General features: G+C 57.9%; 5 protein-coding genes across 5 annotated transcripts in view; 4 read left to right on the forward strand and 1 right to left on the reverse strand.

Annotated features, from left to right (window-relative positions):
* The window catches only part of LOC142598948 (uncharacterized), an 89286-nt gene that overhangs the window by 39064 nt on the left and 25541 nt on the right, over window positions 1-24681 (reverse strand). The window lies entirely within an intron of this gene.
* LOC142598893 (butyrophilin subfamily 2 member A2-like) lies at window positions 13-1238 on the forward strand. The gene has a single exon (XM_075738291.1). It carries the CDS (start codon window positions 600-602, stop codon window positions 1236-1238), a length of 639 nt encoding a protein of 212 aa, XP_075594406.1. The 5' UTR covers window positions 13-599.
* LOC142598921 (butyrophilin subfamily 1 member A1-like) lies at window positions 3337-24045 on the forward strand. Its single transcript, XM_075738361.1, has 11 exons — window positions 3337-3359; window positions 3592-3676; window positions 7880-8227; window positions 8923-9207; window positions 9559-9663; window positions 9883-9903; window positions 20200-20220; window positions 20852-20884; window positions 21372-22169; window positions 22315-23294; window positions 23345-24045. The coding sequence occupies exons 1-9, from the start codon at window positions 3354-3356 to the stop codon at window positions 21902-21904; spliced, it is 1437 nt and encodes a 478-aa protein (XP_075594476.1). The 5' UTR covers window positions 3337-3353; the 3' UTR covers window positions 21905-22169; window positions 22315-23294; window positions 23345-24045.
* LOC142598894 (butyrophilin subfamily 2 member A2-like) lies at window positions 11161-12110 on the forward strand (the record flags this gene model as incomplete). The annotated part of the gene is made up of 1 exon (XM_075738292.1): window positions 11161-12110. A coding segment is annotated over one exon (663 nt), but the record flags the coding sequence as incomplete, so codon positions are not given.
* Window positions 15287-20059, forward strand: LOC142598930 (butyrophilin subfamily 3 member A2-like). Its single transcript, XM_075738412.1, has 6 exons — window positions 15287-15655; window positions 17364-17448; window positions 17910-18257; window positions 18982-19266; window positions 19561-19665; window positions 19885-20059. The coding sequence occupies exons 1-6, from the start codon at window positions 15617-15619 to the stop codon at window positions 19989-19991; spliced, it is 969 nt and encodes a 322-aa protein (XP_075594527.1). The 5' UTR covers window positions 15287-15616; the 3' UTR covers window positions 19992-20059.

Genomic DNA, 24681 nt, shown 5'->3' on the forward strand with positions numbered 1-24681 from the left:
TTTCTGTCCTTGCCCGTCCTCTCCAGCCCTGCATCCCCTGCCTCTGGGAAAGCCCAAGGCGATGTGCCTGGCAGGGTGGGCAGCTCGGGGACACCAGCCCACGCCTGGACCCTCACCCCTGCCCAGACTTCCTGGGGACCAGCTGTGGGATTTGACCAGCTCTTGTCTCTCCTTGTAGCCTGGAGAAAGTTTCTGCTTCCTCATCATACAGGTAATCCCGTATTTTAGTGCCCTTCTGGGTGGTTCTCCTCCCTCTCCTTGTGTGCAAGGGGCATCTGGGCTGGGCAGTGCACGGGACTGGCCGTGCCTGGGTGTGTTTGGGGACTCAGATCCCCCAGACCAGGGCACTAGCCTGTTCTCCACCCCCTTTTCTTGCCTTTCCAAGGCATTGTGAGGGCCATCGCTGGGGCCAAGAGGAGCCCTCTCCCACCCCCCTGACAGCCCGTGCACTGCCCAGACCCAGCCACTGCCTCCCCACCCTGCTCCTCCCTGCTGGGGCTGCAGCCCCACCGGTGCCTGTTCCCAGGGGACCCAGCTGGGCCGTGGCCGTGCTGGGGCCGGCCCCGTGATGGGCATCTCTCGGAGGAAGGAGATGCCCCATGTGCTGCCCCGCGGGGCAGAGCCTGGCCCCAGGGGGCTCAAACCCTGCCCAGGACGCAGCTCTGCCCCTGAGGCTCTGCCTCCTCCTGTCCCCTGCAGACGTGGTGACCCTGGATCCAAACTCGGCTCATTCCCAACTTCTCCTGTCAGCGGATGGGAGAAGTGTGAGAAGGGGAAGAGCACGGCAGGACCTGCCCGACACCCCGGAGAGATTTGACACTCGGTGCTGTGTGCTGGGCCAGGAGGGGTTCAGGGAGGGGAGGCACTGCTGGGGGGTGGAGGTGAAGGGGGAGGTGGGAGGTGATTCCTGGTGGGCTGTGGGGGTGGCCAGGGACTCTGTGGACAGGAAGGGGGATCCGGCCCTGAGCCCTGAAGGGGGGATATGGGCGATGAGGCACAAATTAGGGCACTTTGTGTCTCTCACCTCTCCTCGCACCTCCCTGGGTTGGATCCCCATCCCCAGGAGACTCTGGGTCTGTCTGGACTGCACGCAGGGGCTGGTGACTTTCATCGATGCCGACAGTGGGGTTGAGATCTTCACTTTCCCACCAGCCTCCTTCAAGGGAGAGATCATCCGACCCTGGTTTTGCTTACAGACAGAGGAAACCCAGCTGTGCCTCAGCAACTGTATCTCCTAGACGTTCTGCCACCCTTCCATCCCCACCACAGCCCCGCACAGCCCCTGCCCTGCTGCAGACACTCCCCGCTCTCCTCTCCTCCATCCCGCAGCAGCACATGTCCCTCTCGGCCCTGCCCAAGCCCACCCTGCCCAGGCACAGCACCGTGGCCTTCAATAAAGCTTTGGGGGTGACCATGGAGTCTGGCCGTGCTGGTTCCTGGGGGCTTTTTGTCCTGATTCCTGCCTGCCCGGGAAGGCCATTTGCAGCCAGCGCAGTTGGAGCAGTGCTTGGAGCAGGAGCCTGGGGGCAGCTCCCTGCAGGATGAGCACGGGCAGTGGGGGGCGGACGCGGGGGGCACTCACAACTCAGGCACCCCCTTCTCTTCCTTCTGGGCACCCCCAAACTTTGCCAGCACCCCATGTCCCCAGGGTGCCCCTGCTCTCTCACCATCCTTCTCCACCACACAGTCCTGCTGGGACCAAGACTGAGTTGTCTTTCCCTAATCCCCTTCCTCACAGGGCACTCGGGACAGGCGGCTGCGGCTCGTTGCTGCTTTTGGGGATGGGGCTGAGTGTGGGAAAGCACCTTGGTAACCGAGTGGCTTTAGGTGCAGCAGCAGAGGAACCTTCTGAGTGGAGAAAGACTTTCCCCAGCTGGGGCTCTTTTAGGGGGATATTTAGCAAGATTGATGGCTGTGGCTGCTGCTGCTCTGGGGTTTGGTGCTGCAGAGGAGCCTGGGACTGTGGGATGGGATGGGATGGGATGGAGTGAGATGTAGTGGGATCGATGGGATGGTGTATTGGCTTTGCATGGCAAGGTTTTAGTAGTGGGAGTGGGGGGCTACAGAGGTTCCTTATGCAAGAAGCTACTAGAAGCTCCCCCTGTGTCTGAGAGAGCCAAGGCCAGTCGGCTCCAAGACGGATCCGCCACTGGCCAAGTCTGAGCCAATCAGCACCTCTGTGATGACATATTTAAGAAGGTAAACAACAAGTTAGAGAGAGCTATTGCAGCCAGAGAGAGGAGTGAGAAGGTGTAAGAAACGCTGCAGACACCAAGGTCAGTGCAGAAGGAGGGGCAGGAGGTGCTGCAGGCATCCAGAGATCCCCCTGCAGCCCGTGGTGAAGAGCATGGTGAAGCAGGCTGTCCCCCTGCAGCCCATGGAGGGAGGATGAGGGGGTGTAGAGATTCCACCTGCAGCCCGTGGAGGACCCCACACTGGAGCAGGTGGAGGCACCTGCGCTGAAGCAAGCTCCTGGCAGGACCTGTGGCCCCATGCAGAGAGGAGCCCATGCTGGAGCAGGTTTGCTGGCAGGACTTGTGACCCCATGGGGGACCCACGCTGCAGTCTGCTCCTGAAGGTCTGCACCCCATGGAAGAGACCCACGCTGGAGCAGTTCGTGAAGGACTGTAGCCCATGGGAGAGACCCACGTTGGAGAAGTTGGTGAAGGACTGTCTCCCGTGAGAGGGACTCCATGCTGGAGCAGGGGAACGATGAGAGGAGTCCTCCCCCTGAGGATGAAGAAGCGGCACAAACAACATGTGATGAACTGACCGTAACCCCCATTCCCCGTCCCCCTGTGCCGCTGGAGCAGACATAGGTTGAAGCCAGGAGTGAAGTTGAGCCCGGGAAGATGAGAGGAGGTGTTTTAAGATTTGAGTTTATTTTTCATTCCTCTACGCTGTTTTGCTTAGTAATAAATTATATTAATTCCCTCTCTAAGTGCAGTCTGGTTTGCCCATGACGATAATTAGTGAGTGATCTCTCCCTGTCCTTATCTCGACCCACAGGCTTTTCGTTATACTTTTCTCCCCTGTCCAGTGAACGAGGGGAGTGATGGTGCGGCTCTGGTGGGCACCTGGCCCCCAGGCAGGGTCAGCCTACCACAGACTGGGGAGGCTGTTGGTTTCCCTTTGCTGTTTTGGGCTTGGTTCCTCTTTCAAGGTTTATTTTTTGACTGAAATGTGGAACCTCAGCACATGGTGTGGGGGATGGGGCTTGAAATCACCCCACAGGCAGTAATTCTGAACTGGTGACTCCTGTAACTCATGACCATCTGGTGAACGACTTTTCTTTCCACAAAGGATTTAGAATATTTCCTTTCCTTTAGAGTCTTGTCAGGGATTTGGAAGAAATGCTGGTGAGGGGGAGTGGGGCAGAGCAGGGGGCTGCACTGGGGAGGAGCCATGTGCAGCCCTGTCCTGCCCTGGAGCAACGGTTTGTTCTGCCGTTGGGATGCTGTTGCAAGTGGTTTGGTGTAATTTCCGGAACCTCTCTGGGGGCAGGTGCAGCCCTTCTTCCCCAGCCCCTCTCTGCCAGCTCTAACCCCCCATCGCCCTCCCTCTGCCTCCCTTCCCCTCCCTCTTCTCCAGCTCCGGACCCAGATGTGGCTCCCCGCGAGCCCCGGGGGCCTCCTGAGTTCTTTGGTGACTCTCCACGTCCTGCGGCTGGGATCAGGTAGGGATTCTGCAGGGCTGGAGGGGGGTTTTGCCCTCTCCGGGGGGCAGCTGTGGGGCAGGGGAGCTGCCGTGGGGTGGGGGGAGCCCAGCCCAGAGCTGGGCCCCGCATGGGTTTGCCTTTGCCTTGGGCTCTTTCTGCAATACGTCCCTTGCCCTGGGGGCACCTTCGGTCCCGTCCTGCAGCGCTCCCCTCAAACGTTTCTGGCTTGCAGCAGGGCTGGCTGGGGTGGAGGTCATTTTATAGAATCATAGAATGGTTAGTGTTGGAAGGGACCTCAAAGATCATCTAGTTCCAACCCCCCTGCTGCGGGCAGGGACACCCTCCGCTAGACCACATTACCCAAAGCCTAATCCGACCTGGTCTTAAACAGTTCCAAGGATGTGGCCTCCACAACCTCTCTGGGTAACCTGTGCCAGTGCCTCACCACTCTAACAGTAAAGAATTTCTTTCTAACATCTAATCTAAATCGACCCTTCTTCAGCTTAAACCCATTACCCCTTGTCCTGTCACTACACTCCCTGATAAACAGTCCCTCACCATCTTTCCTGTAGGCCCCTTCAGGTACTGGTAAGCCGCAATTAGATCTCCCCAGAGCCACCTTTCCTCCAGGCTGAACAACCCCAACTCTCTCAGCCTGTCTCCATAGGAGAGGTGCTCCAGCCCTCCAATCAGCTTCGTGGCCCTCCTCTGGACTGTCTCCAACAGCTCCATGTCTCTCCTGTACTGGGGCCCCCAGAGCTGGACGCAGTACTCCAGGTGGGGTCTCACAAGAGTGGAGTAGAGGGGCAGGATCACCTCCCTCAACCTGCTACTCACGCCTCTTTTGATGCAGCCCAGGACACGGTTGGCTTTCTGGGCTGCAAGCGCACACTGCTGGCTCATGTTGAGCTTCTCATCAATCAATACCCCCAAGTCCTTCTCCTCGGGGCTGCTTTCAATCCATTCCTCACCCAGCCTATAGTCATGCTTGGGATTGCGCCGACCCATGTGCAGGACCTTGCACTTGGCCTTGTTGAACTTCATGCGGTTCGCACAGGCCCACCTCTCCAGCCTGTCCAGGTCCCTCTGGATGGCATCCCTTCCCTCCAGCGTGTCGACCACACCACGCAGCTTGGTGTCATCGGCAAACTTGCTGAGGGTGCACTCGATCCCACTGTCCATGTCGCCGACAAAGATGTTGAACAGTGCCGGTCCCAGTACTGACCCCTGAGGAACACCACTTGTCACCATTCTCCACTTGGACATTGAGCCATTGGTCACAACTCTTTGAGTGCGACCATCCAGCCAATTCCTCATCCACCACGTGGTCCATCCATCGAATCCATGTCTCTCCAATTTAGAGACAAGGATGTCATGCAGGGCAGTGTCAAATGCCTTGCACAAGCCCAGGTAGATGATGTCAGTTTCTCTTCCCTTATCCACGGATGCTGTAACCCCATCATAGAAGGCCACCAAGTTTGTCAGGCACAATTTGCCCCTAGTAAAGCTGTGTTGGCTGTCACCAATCACCTCCTTGTTTTCCATGTGCCTGAGCATAGTCTCCAAGAGGGTCTGCTCCATAATCTTGCCAGGCACGGAGATGAGACTGACCAGCCTGTAGTTCCTCTGAAAAATGGGGGTTATGTTCCCCCTTTTCCAGTTGGCGGGAACTTCGCCAGACTGCCAGGACTTTTCAAACAGGATGGTGAGTGGCCTGGCCACTTCATCTGCCAGTTCCCTCAAGACCCGTGGATGCAACTCATCAGGTCCCATGGACTTGTGCACCTTCAGGTTCCTTAGATATTCTCGAACCTGATCTTCTCCTATAGTGGGCGGTTCTGCATTCTCCCAGTCCCTGCCTTTGCCTTCTGTGACCTGGGCAGTGTGGCTCAAGGATTTGCCAGTGAAGACTGAGGCAAAGAAGTCGTTGAGTACCTCAGCCTTCTCCATATCCTGGGTAACCAAGTCACCCATTTCATTCTGGAGGGGACCCACATTTTTCCTCGTCCTCCTCTTATCACTGACATACCTATAGAAGCTTTTCTTGTTGCCCTTGACATCCCTGGCCAGACTAATTTCTATCAGGGCTTTGGCTTTCCTAACCTGCTCCCTGGCTGCTCAGATAGTTTCTCTGTATTCTTCCCAGGTTACCTGCCCTTGCTTCCACCCTCTCTAGGCTTCATTTTTTTGTTTGACTTTGCCCAGGAGCTCCTTGTTCATCCACAGAGGCCTCTTGGTGGATTTGCTTGACTTCCTCTTTGTTGGGATGCATTGCTCCTGAACTTGGAGGAGGTGATGCTTGAATACTAGCCAGCTGTCTTGGGCCCCTCTTCCTTCCAGGGCTTTGTCCCATGGTATTCTACCAAGCAGATCCCTGAAGAGGCCAAAATCTGCTCTGCTGAAGTCCAGGGTAGTGAGCTTGCTGCGCGCCCTCCTCGCTGCCTTGAGGATCCTGAATTCCACCATTTCGTGGTCACTGCAGCCAAGGCTACCCTTGAGCTTCACATCCCCTACCAGGCCCTCCTTATTGGTGAGAATAAGGTCCAGCATGGCACCTCTCCTCGTGGGCTCCTCTATCACTTGGAGGAGAAAGTTATCATCGACACATTCCAGGAACTTCCTGGATTGCTTACGCTCAGCTGTGTTGTCCCTCCAGCAGATGTCAGGGTGGTTGAAGTCCCCCACAAGGACCAGGGCTTGTGAGCACGAGGCTGCTCCTATCTGCCTATAGAGGGCTTCATCTGCTCGGTCTCCCTGGTCAGGTGGCCTGTAGCAGACCCCCACTATGATGTCCCCTGCCCCAGCCCTCCCTGTAATCCTGACCCATAGGCTCTCCGTCAGCTCCTCATCCATCCCCAGGTGGAGCTCCATGCACTCCAGCTGGTCATTGACATAGAGGGCGATGCCCCCTCCTCATCTGCCCTGCCTGTCCTTCCTAAAGAGCCTGTACCCTTCCATCCCAACACTCCAGTCATAGGAGCTGTCCCACCACGTCTCTGTAATGCCAATAAGGTCATAGCCTTGCAGGCACACACGCGTCTCCAACTCCTCTTGTTTGTTCCCCATGCTCCGTGCGTTCGTGTAGAGGCATTTCAGTTGTGCCTCCGATGAGGCTGACTTACTGGCTGGGGTGGCTGGAATTCTTTTGATGTATCTTCCCAGTGTTACCCCGTTGGCTCCTGTTGAATCCGGGGCCCCTGGCTCATCTCCTCTAGGCTTCGAGCGTGCTGTAGTGCATCCAGCATGTCTCTGAGCAGTAGGCCGAGGGCCCTCACCAGCACCCCATCCCTCCAACCTGGGCACATCATCCCACAACATGTCGCTGGCAAGCCCGATGTTATCCCCTTTCCCCTTCGAGCCTAGTTTAAAGCTCTGTCGATGAGCCCCGCTAGTTCCTGGGCAAAGATCCTTATCCCCCTTTGAGAGAGATGAATGCCATCAGGGTTCATCAGGCCCGGTGCCGTGTAGGCCGCCCCATTGTCAAAGAACCCAAAGTTGTGGCGTTGACACCAGCCACGGAGCCATGCATTTATGGACTGTGTCCACCTGTTCCACCCAAGATTGCTGCCCTCAACTGGAAGGAGGGAGGAGAATATTACCTGCCCTCCCGAATCCTTCAGCGACTGCCCTAAGAGCCTGAAGTCCCTTTTGATCGCTTCTGTGGTGCGTGTCTCTGCTTCATCCCCACCCACATGGAGGAGCAGCAGTGGGTAATAGTCAGAGGGCTGTACCAGGCTGGGGAGTTTCCTAGCGATGTCCTTGACACAGGCCCCGGGGAAGCAGCAGACTTCTCTGAAAGGAGGGTCTGCCCTGCATATCGGGCCCTCTGTACCTTTCAGGTGGGAGTCCCCTATGACTATAACTCTCCTTTTCTTCTTTGTTGGGGTGGTCACGACCCGAGGCATGGGCCTATTGGGCCTGGGTGCTACCTCTGGAGTAGCTTGACTGTCATCCATATCCTCGCTTGAATAGCCTGCCAGAGCCAGAGCCTCGTACCTACTTCTGCAGCTTGTTCCCGCTCCCACGAAACCTCCTTCTCCTTCCAGTCCTCCCACTCCCTCTCCACTTTCTCCACTCTCTTTGGACCATGGTAGGGGCAAAGCAACGCCCGTGGGATGGAGCGTTCACCAAGGTCACGCCAAGCTCGTCCCTTGCCATGCAACGCCCCTAAATTAACGTAGGTGCAATCTCTGTGTCTCTGTGTCCTTCTCTATCACCAAGCTGACTTCAGTGTGGTAGGACCAGACCGCCCTCTCCAGGTGACCGTGGGGCAGGACGTTGTGCTGCCATGTCACTTGTCCCCCAGCGTGGAGGCTCGGAGCTTGGACATCAGGTGGATCCGGCCCCGTTTCTCCAAAACGGTGCACCACTACCGAAACGGAGAGGACCTGTCTGGGGAGCAGATGGTGGAATATGTTGGGAGGACAGAGTTGGTCAGAGATGGTCTCTCCCGTGGACACCTGGACTTGCGAATCTCTGCATTGAGACCCTCTGATGATGGTCAGTACGTCTGCACTGTGAGAAATGGTGCCTCTTACGGAGAAGCTACGGTGGATGTGGAGGTGGCAGGTTTGTGGTGGGTGCGGTGTTTGCAGGGGCTGGTGCGGGTGTCCCTGGGTTTGTGTGTCCCTCCCAGAGCTCTGTCCCATCCTCAGGTGTGTGGATGAGGTGCCGCAGGAGAGGAGGCGTTGAAAGAGGTGGGGTGCGAGGGGGCTGTTGCCTGCAGTGCCTGCCCAGGAGGGAGCACGCAGGTGGTGCTGGAGGTGGTTTTGGGGCAGAGCCGCAGGGATGCGGTGGCTTTGCTGGGTGTGCGCAGTGTAGTGTGAAGGGTGCTGAGGAGCTCCTTGGGCTGAGAGCCGGGGCTGCCAGCCAAGCCAAGGCTGGGACCTGACGCTGTTAGGTCTGGAGTTGGGAAGAGATCTCTTCCTGGCTCTGAGCAGCTGGATCTTTGCTTTGGCTTTGCCCTTTGTGCCCTAGGAGACCTGGCACATTGTCTGGAAGCGTTGGGGCTTCTTCAGCAAAAACAGGTCTGTGCAGATGCTGCCTTGAGGCGCTGAAGCTCAGCAGCTGGGTCTTGCTCTGCTGGGCTGTTGTGTGGGAGATCTGGGGTCGTTTGCCATCAATGCTCTGTGATTCCTGCACAAGTTGGGGTGGTTTTGGTGGCTGGCCCTGTAGCCCTGGTGGGACCTGTGATGTGTCTGTTATCGGATTCATCTTTGAGTTGAGTCCATCCCACACTGACCCAACCACGGGCTCTTCCTCAGCCACAGGCTCTGGCCCTCAGCTCTCCCTGGAGGCTTACGAGGACGGAGGCATCCGGGTGGTGTGTCGATCGGCCGGCTGGTACCCACTACCAGAGGTGCTGTGGAAAGCTCCCGACGGGCAGCATCTCCCCTCAGTCTCCCAGAAACATTCCTCAGATGAGAGCGGCCTCTTTGACGTCAAACATGCCATCGTTGTGACCAGTGGGAACCGACGTGGGAACTGGTCCTGCGTGGTCAGGAACAGCCGCCTCAACCAGGAGCAGGAGACGTCCCTGCACATCGCAGGTGCAACGATGGCAGCCAGAGCCTGCGGCGCCGGCAGCAGGGCTGGGGTTTGCTGCGTTGCTTTGAGCAGCTTTGATCTGGGGTTCCCGGGGCAAGGTGTGGGGTGTGGGGGCACGGGAGGGCTGGGCACCTTCACAGCACTTTTAGCGCACCAGAGAACCGGAGCCTCGTGCGCTTCAGGTGAGCATTGGTATGTGCAGGGCAGAGAGAGGACTATGTCCCCTTGAGGCCAGGGCTCCCAAGACAAGCGGCTTGTGAGCTAGAGCTTTGGGGTGTTTGTCTTTTTGTTCTTCTGCTCAAAGACGGGACTGTAAAACCATCCCTTTGCCTGCTGATGTTCTTGTTTCTCAGCTCCCTTTTTCCACAATGCCCGTCCCTGGATGGTTGGTGTGGCTGTGCTCCTCGTGCTTTCCGTTGTGCTCCTTGGCCTCGGTGCTTATCTGTGGAGAAGGAAATGTAAGTGGTGTCAGAAGAATGTTTTGCCTTCACCAAAAAGCTCTTTGGGCAAAGGAAGGAAGGGGACAAGGACACATGGCAGGGTGTGGGCAGGAGGACAGGGAGCACGGCCAGAGTGTCTCTGCCTGGTGGGAAGGTGCAAGAGACCCTCTTGAGATGTTCCCAGGGATGCAGCAAGCTGCTGTCCTGACCCCCTCTTCCTCTGCCTTTGCTTTTCAGTGCTGCAGTCCCGAGAGCTGGGTGAGTCCTTCTGGCCCCTTCCCCCACCAATATTCTCCTGGCAAAGGAGCCCCCCTGGGAGGGACTTGGGTTTCAATGGCTCTTCGCCATTCTCCGGCCATTCATCTGGGCTGACGGAGTCCAACCTGGGGCAGGAGAGCTCTGGGGTCGGGGGCTGCACTGGGCACGCAACAAGTCCTGCCCCATGGAAAGAAACAGGGATCAATGTGGGAAGCAGAGACCGAGCTGCAGGTCTGCCCTCTCCCACGCTGGTGCTGATGGAAAGGGATGTCCTCCACTCATCACCCTTCACGTCCCTTGGCTCTTTGGTGGTGTGGTGCAGAGAGCTGCGTCAGTCTCCTGACTCTGCCCACTTGTGAAAACCTTTCTCAAAGCTGTGCCTTGCTGACCCTTAGTCTGGAGCAGCAATTTCCTGATGTTTTCCCAGCATTCAGTTGGGGGGGGTGATGGGCTGGCAGGGAGTCACTCCCAAGAGCACTGTGGTCTTTTCCCAGTCCCCGAAAGAAGGAGCTGGGGGTCTGCCCGAGCTCTTTCTGCTCCAGTGGGAGCAGCCATGGGATGAGCAGCTGTCCCCTCTGATCAGTTAATGCTTTTGCTTTCCAGAGAAGAGAGTTGCAGGACTGATGGGTGAGTGTCTGTGAGCTCCGTCACGGTGTGGGGTGCTGTCCCGGGCGCTGTATGCTTGGCCCTTTCTGTCCTTGCCCGTCCTCTCCAGCCCTGCATCCCCTGCCTCTGGGAAAGCCCAAGGCGATGTGCCTGGCAGGGTGGGCAGCTCGGGGACACCAGCCCATGCCTGGACCCTCACCCCTGCCCAGACTTCCTGGGGACCAGCTGTGGGATTTGACCAGCTCTTGTCTCTCCTTGTAGCCTGGAGAAAGTTTCTGCTTCCTCATCATACAGGTAATCCCGTATTTTAGTGCCCTTCTGGGTGGTTCTCCTCCCTCTCCTTGTGTGCAAGGGGCATCTGGGCTGGGCAGTGCACGGGACTGGCCTTGCCTGGGTGTGTTTGGGGACTCAGACACCCCAGACCAGGGCACGAGCCTGTTCTCCATCCCCTTTTCTTGCCTTTCCAAGGCATTGTGAGGGCCATCGCTGGGGCCAAGAGGAGCCCTCTCCCACCCCCTGACAGCCCGTGCACTGCCCAGACCCAGCCACTGCCTCCCCACCCTGCTCCTCCCTGCTGGGGCTGCAGCCCCACCGGTGCCTGTTCCCAGGGGACCCAGCTGGGCCGTGGCCGTGCTGGGGCCAGCCCCGTGATGGGCATCTCTCGGAGGAAGGAGATGCCCCGTGTGGTGCCCCGCGGGGCAGAGCCTGGCCCCAGGGGGCTCAAACCCTGCCCAGGACGCAGCTCTGCCCCTGAGGCTCTGCCTCCTCCTGTCCCCTGCAGACGTGGTGACCCTGGATCCAAACTCGGCTCATTCCCAACTTGTCCTGTCAGCGGATGGGAGAAGTGTGAGATGGGGAAGAGCACGGCAGGACCTGCCCGACACCCCGGAGAGATTTGACAGTTATTGCTGTGTGCTGGGCCAGGAGGGGTTCAGGGAGGGGAGGCACTGCTGGGAGGTGGAGGTGAAGGGGGAGGTGGGAGGTGATTCCTGGTGGGCTGTGGGGGTGGCCAGGGACTCTGTGGACAGGAACGGGGATACAGACCTGAACCCCGAAGGAGGGATCTGGGGGGTGCAGCACTGCAAAGGGCAGTTTGAGCCTCTCACCTCTCCTCGCACCACCCTGGGCCGGGTCCCCAGGAGACTCTGGGTCTGTCTGGACTGCACGCAGGGGCTGGTGACTTTCATCGATGCCGACAGTGGGGTCGAGATCTTCACTTTCCCACCAGCCTCCTTCAAGGGAGAGATCATCCGACCCTGGTTTTGGGTGGGGACAGAGGAAACCCAGCTGTGCCTGAGGGACAGCATCTCCTAGACCCTCTGCCCCCCTTCCATCCCCACCGCAGCCCCGCACAGCCCCTGTCCTGCTGCAGACACTGCCCGCTCTCCTCTCCTCCATCCCGCAGCAGCACATGTCCCTCTCGGCCCTGCCCAAGCCCACCCTGCCCAGGCACAGCACCGTGGCCTTCAAGAAAGCTTTGGGGGTGACCATGGAGTCTGGCCGTGCTGGTTCCTGGGGGCTTTTTGTCCTGATTCCTGCCTGCCCGGGAAGGCCATTTGCAGCCAGCGCAGTTGGAGCAGTGCTTGGAGCAGGAGCCTGGGGGCAGCTCCCTGCAGGATGAGCACGGGGAGTGGGGGTCGGAGGCGGGGGGCACTCACAACTCAGGCACCCCCTTCTCTTCCTTCTGGGCACCCCAAAACTTTGCCAGCACCCCCTGTCCCCAGGGTGCCCCTGCTCTCTCAGCATCCTTCTCCACCACACAATCCTGCTGGGACCAAGACTGAGTTGTCTTTCCCTGATCCCCTTCCTCACTGGGCACTCGGGACAGGCGGCTGCGGCTCGTTGCTGCTTTTGGGGATGGGGCTGAGTGTGTGAAAGCACCTTGGTAACCGAGTGGCTTTAGGTGCAGCAGCAGAGGAACCTTCTGAGTGGAGAAAGACTTTCCCCAGCTGGGGCTCTTTTAGGGGGATATTTAGCAAGATTGATGGCTGTGGCTGCTGCTGCTCTGGGGTTTGGTGCTGCAGTGGGGACTGTAGGATGTGGTGGGATGGGATGGCATGGGAAGGGATGGGACTGGATCCAATGGATGGAATGGAGTGAGATGTAGTGGGATCGATGGGATGGTGTATTGGCTTTGCATGGCAAGGTTTTAGTAGTGGGAGTGGGGGGCTACAGAGGTTCCTTATGCAAGAAGCTACTAGAAGCTCCCCCTGTGTCTGAGAGAGCCAAGGCCAGTCGGCTCCAAGACGGATCCGCCACTGGCCAAGTCTGAGCCAATCAGCCCCTCTGTGATGACATATTTAAGAAGGTAAACAACAAGTTAGAGAGAGCTATTGCAGCTAGAGAGAGGAGTGAGAAGATGTAAGAAACGCTGCAGACACCAAGGTCAGTGCAGAAGGAGGGGCAGGAGGTGCTCCAGGCATCCAGAGATCCCCCTGCAGCCCGTGGTGAAGACCATGGTGAAGCAGGCTGTCCCCCTGCAGCCCATGGAGGGAGGATGAGGGGGTGTAGCGATTCCACCTGCAGCCCCTGGAGGACCCCACACCGGAGCAGGTGGAGGCACCTGAAGGAGGCTGTGACCCCGTGGGAAGCCCACGCTGGAGCAAGCTCCTGGCAGGACCTGTGGTCCCATGGAGAGAGGAGCCCACGCCAGAGCAGGTTTGCTGGCAGGACTTGTGACCCCATGGGGGACCCACGCTGCAGTCTGCTCCTGAAGGTCTGCACCCCATGCGAGGGACCCACACCGGAGTAGTTGGTGAAGGACTGTAGCCCATGGGAGGGACTCACTTTGGAGAAGTTGGTGAAGGACTGTCTCCCGTGAGAGGGACTCCATGCTGGAGCAGGGGAACGATGAGAGGAGTCCTCCCCCTGAGGACAAAGAAGCGGCAGAAACACCGTGTGATGAACTGACCGTAACCCCCATTTCCCCGTCCCCCTGTGCCGCTGGAGCAGACGTAGGTTGAAGCCAGGAGTGAAGTTGAGCCCGGGAAGAGGGTGGGGGGAGCTGTTTGAAGATTTCATTTTATTTCTCATTCCTCTACGCTCTTTTGCTTGTTAATAAATTGGATGAATTTCCTTTCTAAGTTCAGTCTGGTTTGCCTGTGACGATAATTAGTGAGTGATCTCTCCCTGTCCTTGTCTCGACCCACCAGCGTTTCATCATACCTTTCCTCCCCTGTCTAGTACAGGAGGGGGAGTGATGGAGCAGCTCTGGGGGACACCTGGCCTCCAGACAGGGTCAACCCACCACAGTCTTTTTTTGGCGCCCAACGTGGGGCACGACAAAATCGAGACAAGGAGAGTAATTGGAAGAGGTAACGTGCAAAACATGGACTGAACGTAGCTAGAGAGTGAAATAGTGGTGAAGGGAGGAGGGGCGGATGGTGTGTGGAAATTGTCCGCTCTTGTTTGGAGTTGTGATGATATTATTTTGATTTTGGTGAGAGCAATTCTTTTGTCTTTTTTCTTGTTGATGTGATTTAGTGTGTGTGAAGTTTCTGTAGTGAGCGTGTATTTTAATGTTAATTCCTAAATATGTGATGGACAGAGGCGAGGGGTGGGATGTGCTGGGTTTGCGTGGCAAGGTTTTGGTAGTGGGGGGGCTACAGGGGTGGCTGCAATGACAGATGGAACCCAAAGCCATGGACTAAATGAACTCGACGGACATTGAGCGGTGGCCCGTAGAGTAAGGGAATGATCTCTGTCAATAATCTAGGCATGGCGTAGACAGTATAGAAGAAGGGGTGGATAAAGTCCCGGGTCTGGCAAGGATAGAGTTAATTTTCACAAGGAGCCAGGACAGGTGAGCCAAGCTGACCAGGGGGTTATTGCATCCCATGTGACGTCATGCTCCCCATGAAAGGGGGCTAGTCGGGGAGGGGCAGGTTCGGCGTGGCTCTAGGACGGACTGAGGGTCTAGTCGGTCGTAGGATCAGTAGATTGTTTTCTGTTATCACCTACAGTGAATATCTGTTATCAGTGTTGTTCTTGATTGTTTCCCTCTTCCTCACCATCCCAGTAACCTCTCCTTATCCCAAACCACGAGCCTTTGCCTCTGTTTTTCCATTCTCCTCCCCATCCCGTCGGGGAAGGGGTGAGCGAGCGGCGCGTGGTGCTCAGCTGGGGCTGGGGCTGAACCACCTCAGATGGGATGGCATGGCATGGCATGGCATGGCATGGTGCTGGGAGCAGGGCCTGGGGTGGCCAGGCCGGCATGGCACAGGAAGGGGCAGGGGACACAGAAGAAGGGGCCGGAGCTGTGGGAACCGAGGACAAAGTGGAGCCAGGCAGCCCGGCTGCTCACAGCCGGTACCAATACTCGCCCTCAGTAATGAGCCACTCCCGTTAATTCTGCCATCGCCACGCAGGTAACAGGCGCAGGATGACTGGGGCACGAACAGGACCCCACCCGCTGCACCATCCTTGGGGGGGTTCTTGACTCTCCTTCTGCTCCCCCCCATCCCCTTCTGCCCCTCCCAGATTCCACCGCAGATGGGTCTGGGCACCCCAACAGTCCTGGGGTAGATGGGGCTCGCCGTCGTCCCCCTCCCCAGCTCTGGGAAATGGCCCCTGGCCCGCCCCATACCCATACCCTGCTCTGGGTCCAGCCCCTCGCACCCCCCTGCACCCCTGCTCTTGGGGATGGGCTGCCCCTGCATGGGGATGGGAGGGTGGGGACAGCGGGGGACACGTCCTCCCCTGGCATCTGAGGTCCCCGAGGGGACAGGGCAAAGGCACAGGGCACAGCTGGCATGTCCCAACATTTCAAGCCTCCCCACCCCCATCTTGTCCCCTTCTGCCCCACTCCCCACCAGCTCCTGGCTCTTGTCAGGCTGCAGGGACACTGCTGGGCTCCTCCTGGATGGCCCAACATCACAACAAAGCTCTGAGCTTTGCACCATCACCCCCAACAAACAGCCTTCTGTTGCCTTTCTTTTTCTCCTTTGTTCTTTCTGAGGACTGAGGGGCTCCTGCCTTTTACTCTGGAACAGACCAATGTCCTGAACCACCAAAGAACCCCAAGAGATGGACCCAGAGGAACTGGCTCAGGTGGACAATTCACTGGGGTCTGGTTGGAGGTTTGCTCATTGCTTCAGTGACAGTGGTCATGCACAAGACAATCAGCCCTTTTTGGGAAAGGAAAGACGTATTTCTGGGTGCCAAACCTGACCTAGTGCTGTTCCCCCACACAGGCTGCCGGGAGAGGTGCAGCTCTGGGAAAAGCCACCTTCAGCAGCTCCCATCCAGGTGGGAATGGGGAGGCTGCTGGTTTCCCTTTCTGTTTTGTGCTTGGAGGTTTATCTTGTGACTCATGACTTGGTGACACAGATGCGGAACCTCAACTCATTGTGGGCGGGATGGAGCCTCAAGTCACCTGGGGTGGGTTGACCCTGGCTGGAGGTAGGTGCCCCCCAGAGCTGTTCCATCGCTCCCCCTCCTTCTTAACTAGACAGGGGAGAAAAGCAAAACGAAAGGCTGGTGGGTCGAGATAAGGACAGGAACAGATGATTCAGCAATTAACATCATGGGCAAAACAGATTCAACTTAGAGGAAATAATTCATCTAATTTATTTCCAAGCAACACAGAGAAGACCAATGAGAAATAAACCCAAATCTTAAAACACCTCCCCTCACCCCTCCCATCTTTCCGGGCTCAACTTCACTCCCGATTTCTACCTACTCCAGCCCAGCAGCACAGGGGGACGGGGAATGGGGGCTGTGGTCAGTTCATCACGCCTTGTCTACTGCTCCTTCCTCCTCAGAGGAAGACTCCTCACACTCTGCCTCTGATACAGCGTGGGAGCCCTTCCACGGGAGACAGTCCTCCACCAGCTTCTCCAAAGTGAGTCCTTCCCATGTGCTACAGTTCTTCACCAACTGCTCCAGCGTGGGTCCCCCACGGGGTCACAAGTCCTGTCAGCAAACCTGCTCTGGCGTGGGCTCCTCTCTCCATGGGACCACAGGTCCTGCCAGGAGCTTGCTCCAATGTGGGCTTCCCACGGGGTCACAGCCTCCTTCAGGTGCCTCCACCTGCTCCGGCGTGGGGTCCTCCAGGGGCTGCAGGTGGAATCTCTACACCCCCTCATCCTTCCTCCAGGGGCTGCAGGGGGACAGCCTGCTTCACCATGGTCTTCACCACGGGCTGCAGAGGGATCTCTGCTCCGGCGCCTGCAGCACCTCCTGCCCCTCCTTCTGCACTGACCGGGGTGTCTGCAAAGTGTCTCACATCTTAATCTCGTTGCAAAAGCTGTTGCTCTTTTTTTTTTTTTTTTTTCCTCTTCTTCTTATCTCTGTTGTCCCAGAGGTGCTACCACCATCGCTGATGGGCTTGGCCTTGGCCAGCAGTGGGTCTATCTCAGAGCCGACTGGCATTGGCTCTCTCAGACATGGGGGAAGCTTCTAGGAGCTTCACGCAGAAGCCACCCATGTAGCCCCCTGCTACCAAAACCTTGCCACACAAACTTGGTACGTCACCCCATAAGCAGGAATTCGGAAACGGGAACTGAGCAGCCTGGTGCCTTCTCCAGATCGTAACCCCTCGGGTAAGCGACTTTTCTTTCTGCAGGGGATTTAGAATATTTCCTTTCCTTTAGAGTCTTGTCAGGGATTTAGAATAAACGCTGTGAGGAGGAGTGGGGCAGAGCAGGGGGCTGCACCGGGGAGCCATGTGCGGTCCTGTCCTGCCCTGGAGCAACGGTTTGTTCTGCTGCCATGGGGGTGCTGGTGCAGGAGGGTTGGTGGGATTTCCAGAGCCTCTTTGGGGGCACGTGCAGCCCTTCTTCCCCAGCCCCTCTCTGCTGACTGTAACCCCCCATCGCCCTCCCTCTGCCTCCCTTCCCCTTCCTCTTCTCCAGCTCCGGACCCAGATGTGGCTCCCCGCGAGCCCCGGGGGCCTCCTGAGTTCTTTGGTGACTCTCCACGTCCTGCGGCTGGGATCAGGTAGGGATCCTGCAGGGCTGGAGGGGGGTTTTGCCCACTCTGGGGGGCAGCTGTGGGGCAGGGGAGCTGCCGTGGGGTGGGGGGAGCCCAGCCCAGAGCTGGGCCCCGCGTGGGTTTGGCTTTGCCTTGGGCTCTTTCTGCAATACGTCCCTTGCCCTGGGGGCACCTTCGGTCCCGTCCTGCAGCGCTCCCCTCAAACGTTTCTGGCTTGCACCAGGGCTGGATGGGGTGGAGGTCATTTTCTGGAGCACGTTCCTGCTCCCACGAAACCTTCTTCTCCTTCCAGTCCTCCCACTCCCTCTCCACTTTCTCCACTCTCTTTGGACCATGGGGAGGGCAAAGCAACGCCCGTGGGATGGAGCGTGCACCAAGGTCATGCCAAGCTCGCCCCTTGCCATGCAACATCCCTAAATTCACGTAGGCACAATCTCTGTGTCTCTGTGTCCTTCTCCATCACCAAGCTGACTTCAATGTGGTGGGACCAGGCCACCCTCTGCATGTTGCCGTGGGGCAGGACGTCGTGCTGCCATGTCACTTGTCCCCCAGCATGGAGGCTCGGAGCTTGGACATCAGGTGGATCCGGCACCAGGTCTCTGAAACGGTGCACCACTACCGAAATGGAGAGGACTTGTACAGTGATCAGGTGGAGGAATATGTTGGGAGGACAGAGTTGGTCAGAGATGGTCTCTCCAGTGGACGCCTGGACTTGCGAATCTCTGCGTTGAGACCCTCTGACGATGGTCAGTACGTCTGCACTGTGACAGATGGTGCCTCTTCTGGAGAAGCTACGGTGAAGCTGGAGGTGGCAGGTTTGTGGTGGGTGCGGTGTTTGCAGGGGCTGGTGCGGGTGTCCCTGGGTTTGTGTGTCCCTCCCAGAGCTCTGTCCCATCCTCAGGTGTGTGGATGAGGTGCCGCAGGACAGGAGCCGTTGAAAGAGGTGGGGTGCGAGGGGGCTGTTGCCTGCAGTGCCTGCCCAGGAGGGAGCACGCAGGTGGTGCTGGAGGTGGTTTTGGGGCAGAGCCGCATGGCTGCGGTGGCTTTCCTGGGTGTGCGCGGTGTCTGTGAAGGGTGTCCTGGTGATGTTGTGAAGGTCCTGGGGACAAGGTGCTGAGCAGCTCCTTGGGCTGAGAGCCGGGGTTGCCAGCCAAGCCAAGGCTGGGACCTGACGCTGTTAGGTGTGGAGTTGGGAAGAGATCTCTTCCTGGCTCTGAGCAGCTGGATCTTTGCTTTGGCTTTGCCCTTTGTGCTGTAGGAGACCTGGCACATTGTCTGGGAGCATTGGGGCTTCTTGAACAAAGACGGGTGGGTGCTGATGCTGCCGTGAGGTGCTGAGGCTCGGGTCTTGCTCTGCCAGGCTGTTTTGTGGGAGATCTGGGGTCATTTGGCATCGATACTCTGCAGTTCCTGCACAAGTTGGGGTGGTTTTGGTGGCCGGTCGCCCAGCCCTGGTGGGACCTGTGATGTGTCTGTTATCGGATTCATCTTTGAGTTGAGTCCATCCCTGACTGACCCCAACCACGGGCTCTTCCCCAGCCACAGGCTCTGTCCCTCAGCTCTCCCTGGAGGCTTACGAGGACGGAGGCATCCGGGTGGTGTGTCGATCGGCCGGCTGGTACCCACTACCAGAGGTGCTGTGGAAAGATCCCGATGGAAAGCATCTCCCCTCAGTCTCCCAGAGACATTCCTCTGATCAGAGGGGCCTCTTTGACATCGAAGGCATCATCATTGTGACTGATGGGAACAGAGATGGGAACTGGTCTTGCGTGGTCAGGAACAGCCGCCTCAACCAGGAGCAGGAGACGTCCCTGCACATCTCAGGTGCTTTGAGCAGCTTTGATCTGGGGTTCCCGGGGCAAGGTGTGGGGTGTGGGGGCACGGGAGGGCTGGGCACCTTCACAGCAGTTTTAGCACATGAGAGAACCGGAGCCTCGTGCGCTTCAGGTGAGCATTGGTATGTGCAGGGGAGAGAGAGGACTATGTCCCCTTGAGGCCAGGGCTCCCAGGACAAGGGGCTTGTGAGCTAGAGCTTTGGGGCGTTTGTCTTTTTGTTCTTCTCCTCAAAGACGGGACTGTAAAACCATCCCTTTTCCTGCTGATGGTTTTGTTTCTCAGCTCCCTTTTTCCACAATGCCCGTCCCTGGATGGTTGGTGTGGCTGTGCTCCTCGTGCTTTCCGTTGTGCTCCTTGGCCTCGGTGCTTATCTGTGGAGAAGGAAAGGTAAGTGGTGTCAGAAGAATGTTTTGCCTTCACCAAAAAGCTCTTTGGGCAAAGGAAGGAAGGGGACAAGGACACATGGCGGGGTGTGGGCAGGAGGACAGGGAGCACGGCCAGACTGTCTCTGGCTACTGGGAAGTTCCAAGAGATCCTCCTGAGATGTTCCCAGGGATGCAGCAAGCTGCTGTCCTGACCCCCTCTTCCTCTGCCTTTGCTTTTCAGGGCTGCTGTCCCGAGAGCTGGGTGAGTCCTTCTGGCCCCTTCCCCCACCAATATTCTCCTGGCAAAGGAGCCCCCCTGGGAGGGACGTGGGTTTGGATGGCTCCTGAAGTTATGGCTGAACTCCAGAGTGCCTGGGTGGGCTGATGGGGGGATAGGCTGGCAGGGAACCATTCCCAGGAGCAAGGTGGTCTTTTCCTGCTCCCTACAAACAAGGGATTCAGGGTCTGCCACAGCTCTGCCTGCTCCTGTGGGAGCAGCCGTGGGATGAGCAGCTGTGCCCTCTGAACACTTATTGCTTGTGGTTTTCCTTTCCAGAGAAACGAGATGCAGCACTGGGTGAGTGTTCGTGAGCTCCGTCAAGGCGTGGGGTCCTGTCCCAGGTGCTCTATGCTCGCCCCTTTCCCTCCTTGCCCATCCTCTCCATCTCTGCATCCCCTGGCTCTGGGAAAGCCCAAGGCGATGTGCCTGGCAGGGTGGGCAGATGTGAGAGACCAGCCATGGGTTGTCCCCTCTCCCCTGCCCACAGCCCTCCGCACCAGCCATGGGACGTGACCAGGCCGGCAGAGAGCCATTCCAAGGCTGTCATGGGGTTTTTCACAAAGAGGAGTTGGGGTTCAGCCTGAACTTTGTCTGCTCCTGTGGGAGCAGCTATAGGATGAGCAGCTGTTCCCTCTGATCAATTCTTACTTTTGGTTTTGCTTTCCAGAGGAACGAGATAGAGCACTGGGTGAGTCTCCATGAGCTCTGTCACAGCATGGGGTGCTCTCCCGGGTGCTCTGTGCTTGGACTTTTGCCTCCTTGCCCGTCCTCTCCATCCCTGCATCCCCTGCCTCTGGGAAAGCCCAAGGCGATGTGCCTGGCAGGGTGGGCAGCTGGGGGACACCAGCCCACGCCTGGACCCTCACCCCTGCCCAGACTTCCTGGGGACGGGCTGTGGGATGTGACCAGCTCTTGTCTCTCCTTGTAGCCTGGAGAAAGTTTCTGCTTCCCCACGGTCCAGGTAATCCCGTATTTTAGTGCCCTTCTGGGTGGTTCTCCTCCCTCTCCTTGTGTGCAAGGGGCAGCTGGGCTGGGCAGTGCACGGGACTGGCCGTGCCTGGGTGTGTTTGGGGACTCAGACCCCCCAGACCAGGGCACGAGCCTGTTCTCCAGCCCCTTTTCTTGCCTTTCCAAGGCATTGTGAGGGCCATCCCTGGGGCCAAGAGGAGCCCTCTCCCACCCCCTGACAGCCCGTGCACTGCCCAGACCCAGCCACTGCCTCCCCACCCTGCTCCTCCCTGCTGGGGCTGCAGCCCCACTGGTGCCTGTTCCCAGGGGACCCAGCTGGGCCGTGGCCGTGCTGGGGCCGGCCCCGTGATGGGCATCTCTCGGAGGAAGGAGATGCCCCGTGTGGTGCCCCGCGGGGCAGAGCCTGGCCCCAGGGGGCTCAAACCCTGCCCAGGACGCAGCTCTGCCCCTGAGGCTCTGCCTCCTCCTGTCCCCTGCAGACGTGGTGACCCTGGATCCAAACTCGGCTCATCCTGAACTTGTCCTGTCAGCGGATGGGAGAAGTGTGAGAAGGGGAAGAGCATGGCAGGACCTGCCCGACACCCCGGAGAGATTTGACAGTTATTGCTGTGTGCTGGGCCAGGAGGGGTTCAGGGAGGGGAGGCACTGCTGGGAGGTGGAGGTGAAGGGGGAGCTGGGAGGTGATGCCTGGTGGGCTGTGGGGGTGGCCAGGGACTCTGTGGACAGGAAGGGGTATTTCTACCTGAGCCCTTACAGAGGCATCTGGGGGGTGGGGCAGTGTGAAGGACAGTTTCAGTCTCTCACCTTTAAACGCACCTCCCTGGGCCGGGTCCCCAGGAGATTCTGGGTCTGTCTGGACTGCACGCAGGGGCTGGTGACTTTCATCGATGCTGAGAGTGGGGTTGAGATCTTCACTTTCCCACCAGCCTCCTTCAAGGGAGAGATCATCCGACCCTGGTTTTGGGTGGACACATGGAATATTGAACTGTGCTTGAGGGACAGCACCTCCTAGACCCTCTGCCCCCCTTCCATCCCCACCACAGCCCCGCACAGCCCCTGCCCTGCTGCAGACACTGCCCGCTCTCCTCTCCTCCATCCCGCAGCAGCACATGTCCCTCTCTGCCCTGCCCAAGCCCACCCTGCCCAGGCACAGCACCGTGGCCTTCAAGAAAGCTTTGGGGGTGACCATGGAGTCTGGCCGTGCTGGTTCCTGGGGGCTTTTTGTCCTGATTCCTGCCTGCCCGGGAAGGCCATTTGCAGCCAGCGCAGTTGGAGCAGTGCTTGGAGCAGGAGCCTGGGGGCAGCTCCCTGCAGGATGAGCACGGGGAGTGGGGGGCGGAGGCGGGGGGCACTCACAACTCAGGCACCCCCTTCTCTTCCTTCTGGGCACCCCAAAACTTTGCCAGCACCCCATGTCCCCAGGGTGCCCCTGCTCTCTCACCATCCTTCTCCACCACACAGTCCTGTTGGGACCAAGACTGAGTTGTCTTTCCCTAATCCCCTTCCTCACTGGGCACTCGGGACAGGCGGCTGCGGCTCGTTGCTGCTTTTGGGGATGGGGCTGAGTGTGTGAAAGCACCTTGGTAACCGAGTGGCTTTAGGTGCAGCAGCAGAGGAACCTTCTGAGTGGAGAAAGACTTTCCCCAGCTGGGGCTCTTTTAGGGGGATATTTAGCAATATTGATGGCTGTGGCTGCTGCTGCTCTGGGGTTTGGTGCTGCAGTGGGGACTGTAGGATGTGGTAGGATGGGGTGGGATGGGAAGGGATGGGACTGGATCCGATGGATGGAATGGAGTGAGATGTAGTGGGATCGATGGGATGGTGTTGGCTTTGCATGGCAAGGTTTTAGTAGTGGGAGTGGGGGGCTACAGAGGTTCCTTATGCAAGAAGCTACTAGAAGCTCCCCCTGTGTCTGAGAGAGCCAAGGCCAGTCGGCTCCAAGACGGATCCGCCGCTGGCCAAGTCTGAGCCAATCAGCACCTCTGTGATGACATATTTAAGAAGGTAAACAACAAGTTAGAGAGAGCTATTGCAGCCAGAGAGAGGAGTGAGAAGGTGTAAGAAACGCTGCAGACACCAAGGTCAGTGCAGAAGGAGGGGCAGGAGGTGCTCCAGGCGCCGGAGCAGAGATCCCCCTGCAGCCCGTGGTGAAGACCATGGTGAAGCAGGCTGTCCCCCTGCAGCCCATGGAGGGAGGATGAGGGGGTGTAGAGATTCCACCTGCAGCCCCTGGAGGACCCCACGTTGGAGCAGGTGGAGGCACCTGAAGGAGGCTGTGACCCCGTGGGACACCCACGCTGGAGCAAGCTCCTGGCAGGACCTGTGGTCCCATGGAGAGAGGAGCCCACGCCAGAGCAGGTTTGCTGGCAGGACTTGTGACCCCATGGGGGACCCACGCTGCAGTCTGCTCCTGAAGGTCTGCACCCCATGCGAGGGACCCACACCGGAGTAGTTGGTGAAGGACTGTAGCCCATGGGAGGGACTCACTTTGGAGAAGTTGGTGAAGGACTGTCTCCCGTGAGAGGGACTCCATGCTGGAGCAGGGGAACGATGAGAGGAGTCCTCCCCCTGAGGACAAAGAAGCGGCAGAAACACCGTGTGATGAACTGACCGTAACCCCCATTTCCCCGTCCCCCTGTGCCGCTGGAGCAGACGTAGGTTGAAGCCAGGAGTGAAGTTGAGCCTGGGAAGAGGGTGGGGGGAGCTGTTTGAAGATTTCATTTTATTTCTCATTCCTCTACTCTCTTTTGCTTGTATAATAAATTGGATGAATTTCCTTTCTAAGTTCAGTCTGGTTTGCCTGTGACGATAATTAGTGAGTGATCTCTCCCTGTCCTTGTCTCGACCCACCAGCGTTTCATCATACCTTTCCTCCCCTGTCTAGTACAGGAGGGGGAGTGATGGAGCAGCTCTGGGGGACACCTGGCCTCCAGACAGGGTCAACCCACCACAGTCTTTTTTTGGCGCCCAACGTGGGGCACGACAAAATCGAGACAAGGAGAGTAATTGGAAGAGGTAACGTGCAAAACATGGACTGAACGTAGCTAGAGAGTGAAATAGTGGTGAAGGGAGGAGGGGCGGATGGTGTGTGGAAATTGTCCGCTCTTGTTTGGAGTTGTGATGATATTATTTTGATTTTGGTGAGAGCAATTCTTTTGTCTTTTTTCTTGTTGATGTGATTTAGTGTGTGTGAAGTTTCTGTAGTGAGCGTGTATTTTAATGTTAATTCCTAAATATGTGATGGACAGAGGCGAGGGGTGGGATGTGCTGGGTTTGCGTGGCAAGGTTTTGGTAGTGGGGGGGCTACAGGGGTGGCTGCAATGACAGATGGAACCCAACGCCATGGACTAAATGAACTCGACGGACATTGAGCGGTGGCCCGTAGAGTAAGGGAATGATCTCTGTCAATAATCTAGGCATGGCGTAGACAGTATAGAAGAAGGGGTGGATAAAGTCCCGGGTCTGGCAAGGATAGAGTTAATTTTCACAAGGAGCCAGGACAGGTGAGCCAAGCTGACCAGGGGGTTATTGCATCCCATGTGACGTCATGCTCCCCATGAAAGGGGGCTAGTCGGGGAGGGGCAGGTTCGGCGTGGCTCTAGGACGGACTGAGGGTCTAGTCGGTCGTAGGATCAGTAGATTGTTTTCTGTTATCACCTACAGTGAATATCTGTTATCAGTGTTGTTCTTGATTGTTTCCCTCTTCCTCACCATCCCAGTAACCTCTCCTTATCCCAAACCACGAGCCTTTGCCTCTGTTTTTCCATTCTCCTCCCCATCCCGTCGGGG

The sequence above is a fragment of the Balearica regulorum genome, chromosome 32, assembly GCF_011004875.1.
Source record: "Balearica regulorum gibbericeps isolate bBalReg1 chromosome 32, bBalReg1.pri, whole genome shotgun sequence".
Classification (NCBI taxonomy): domain Eukaryota; kingdom Metazoa; phylum Chordata; class Aves; order Gruiformes; family Gruidae; genus Balearica; species Balearica regulorum.

What these genes read in the sequence shown, in the direction of transcription:
- LOC142598893 (XM_075738291.1), top strand. Translation starts at nt 600, where the DNA reads ATGTGCTGCCCCGCGGGGCAGAGCCTGGCCCCAGGGGGCTCAAACCCT.
- LOC142598930 (XM_075738412.1), top strand. Translation starts at nt 15,617, where the DNA reads ATGCACAAGACAATCAGCCCTTTTTGGGAAAGGAAAGAC. An exon ending in CGTCCTGCGGCTGGGATCAG is followed by an intron (nt 17,449 to 17,909) that starts GTAGGGATCCTG and finishes TCCATCACCAAG; the next exon opens with CTGACTTCAATGTGGTGGGA. An exon ending in GGTGAAGCTGGAGGTGGCAG is followed by an intron (nt 18,258 to 18,981) that starts GTTTGTGGTGGG and finishes GCTCTTCCCCAG; the next exon opens with CCACAGGCTCTGTCCCTCAG.
- LOC142598921 (XM_075738361.1), top strand. An exon ending in GACGTCCCTGCACATCGCAG is followed by an intron (nt 9,208 to 9,558) that starts GTGCAACGATGG and finishes CTTGTTTCTCAG; the next exon opens with CTCCCTTTTTCCACAATGCC. An exon ending in TCTGCTTCCCCACGGTCCAG is followed by an intron (nt 20,885 to 21,371) that starts GTAATCCCGTAT and finishes TGTCCCCTGCAG; the next exon opens with ACGTGGTGACCCTGGATCCA.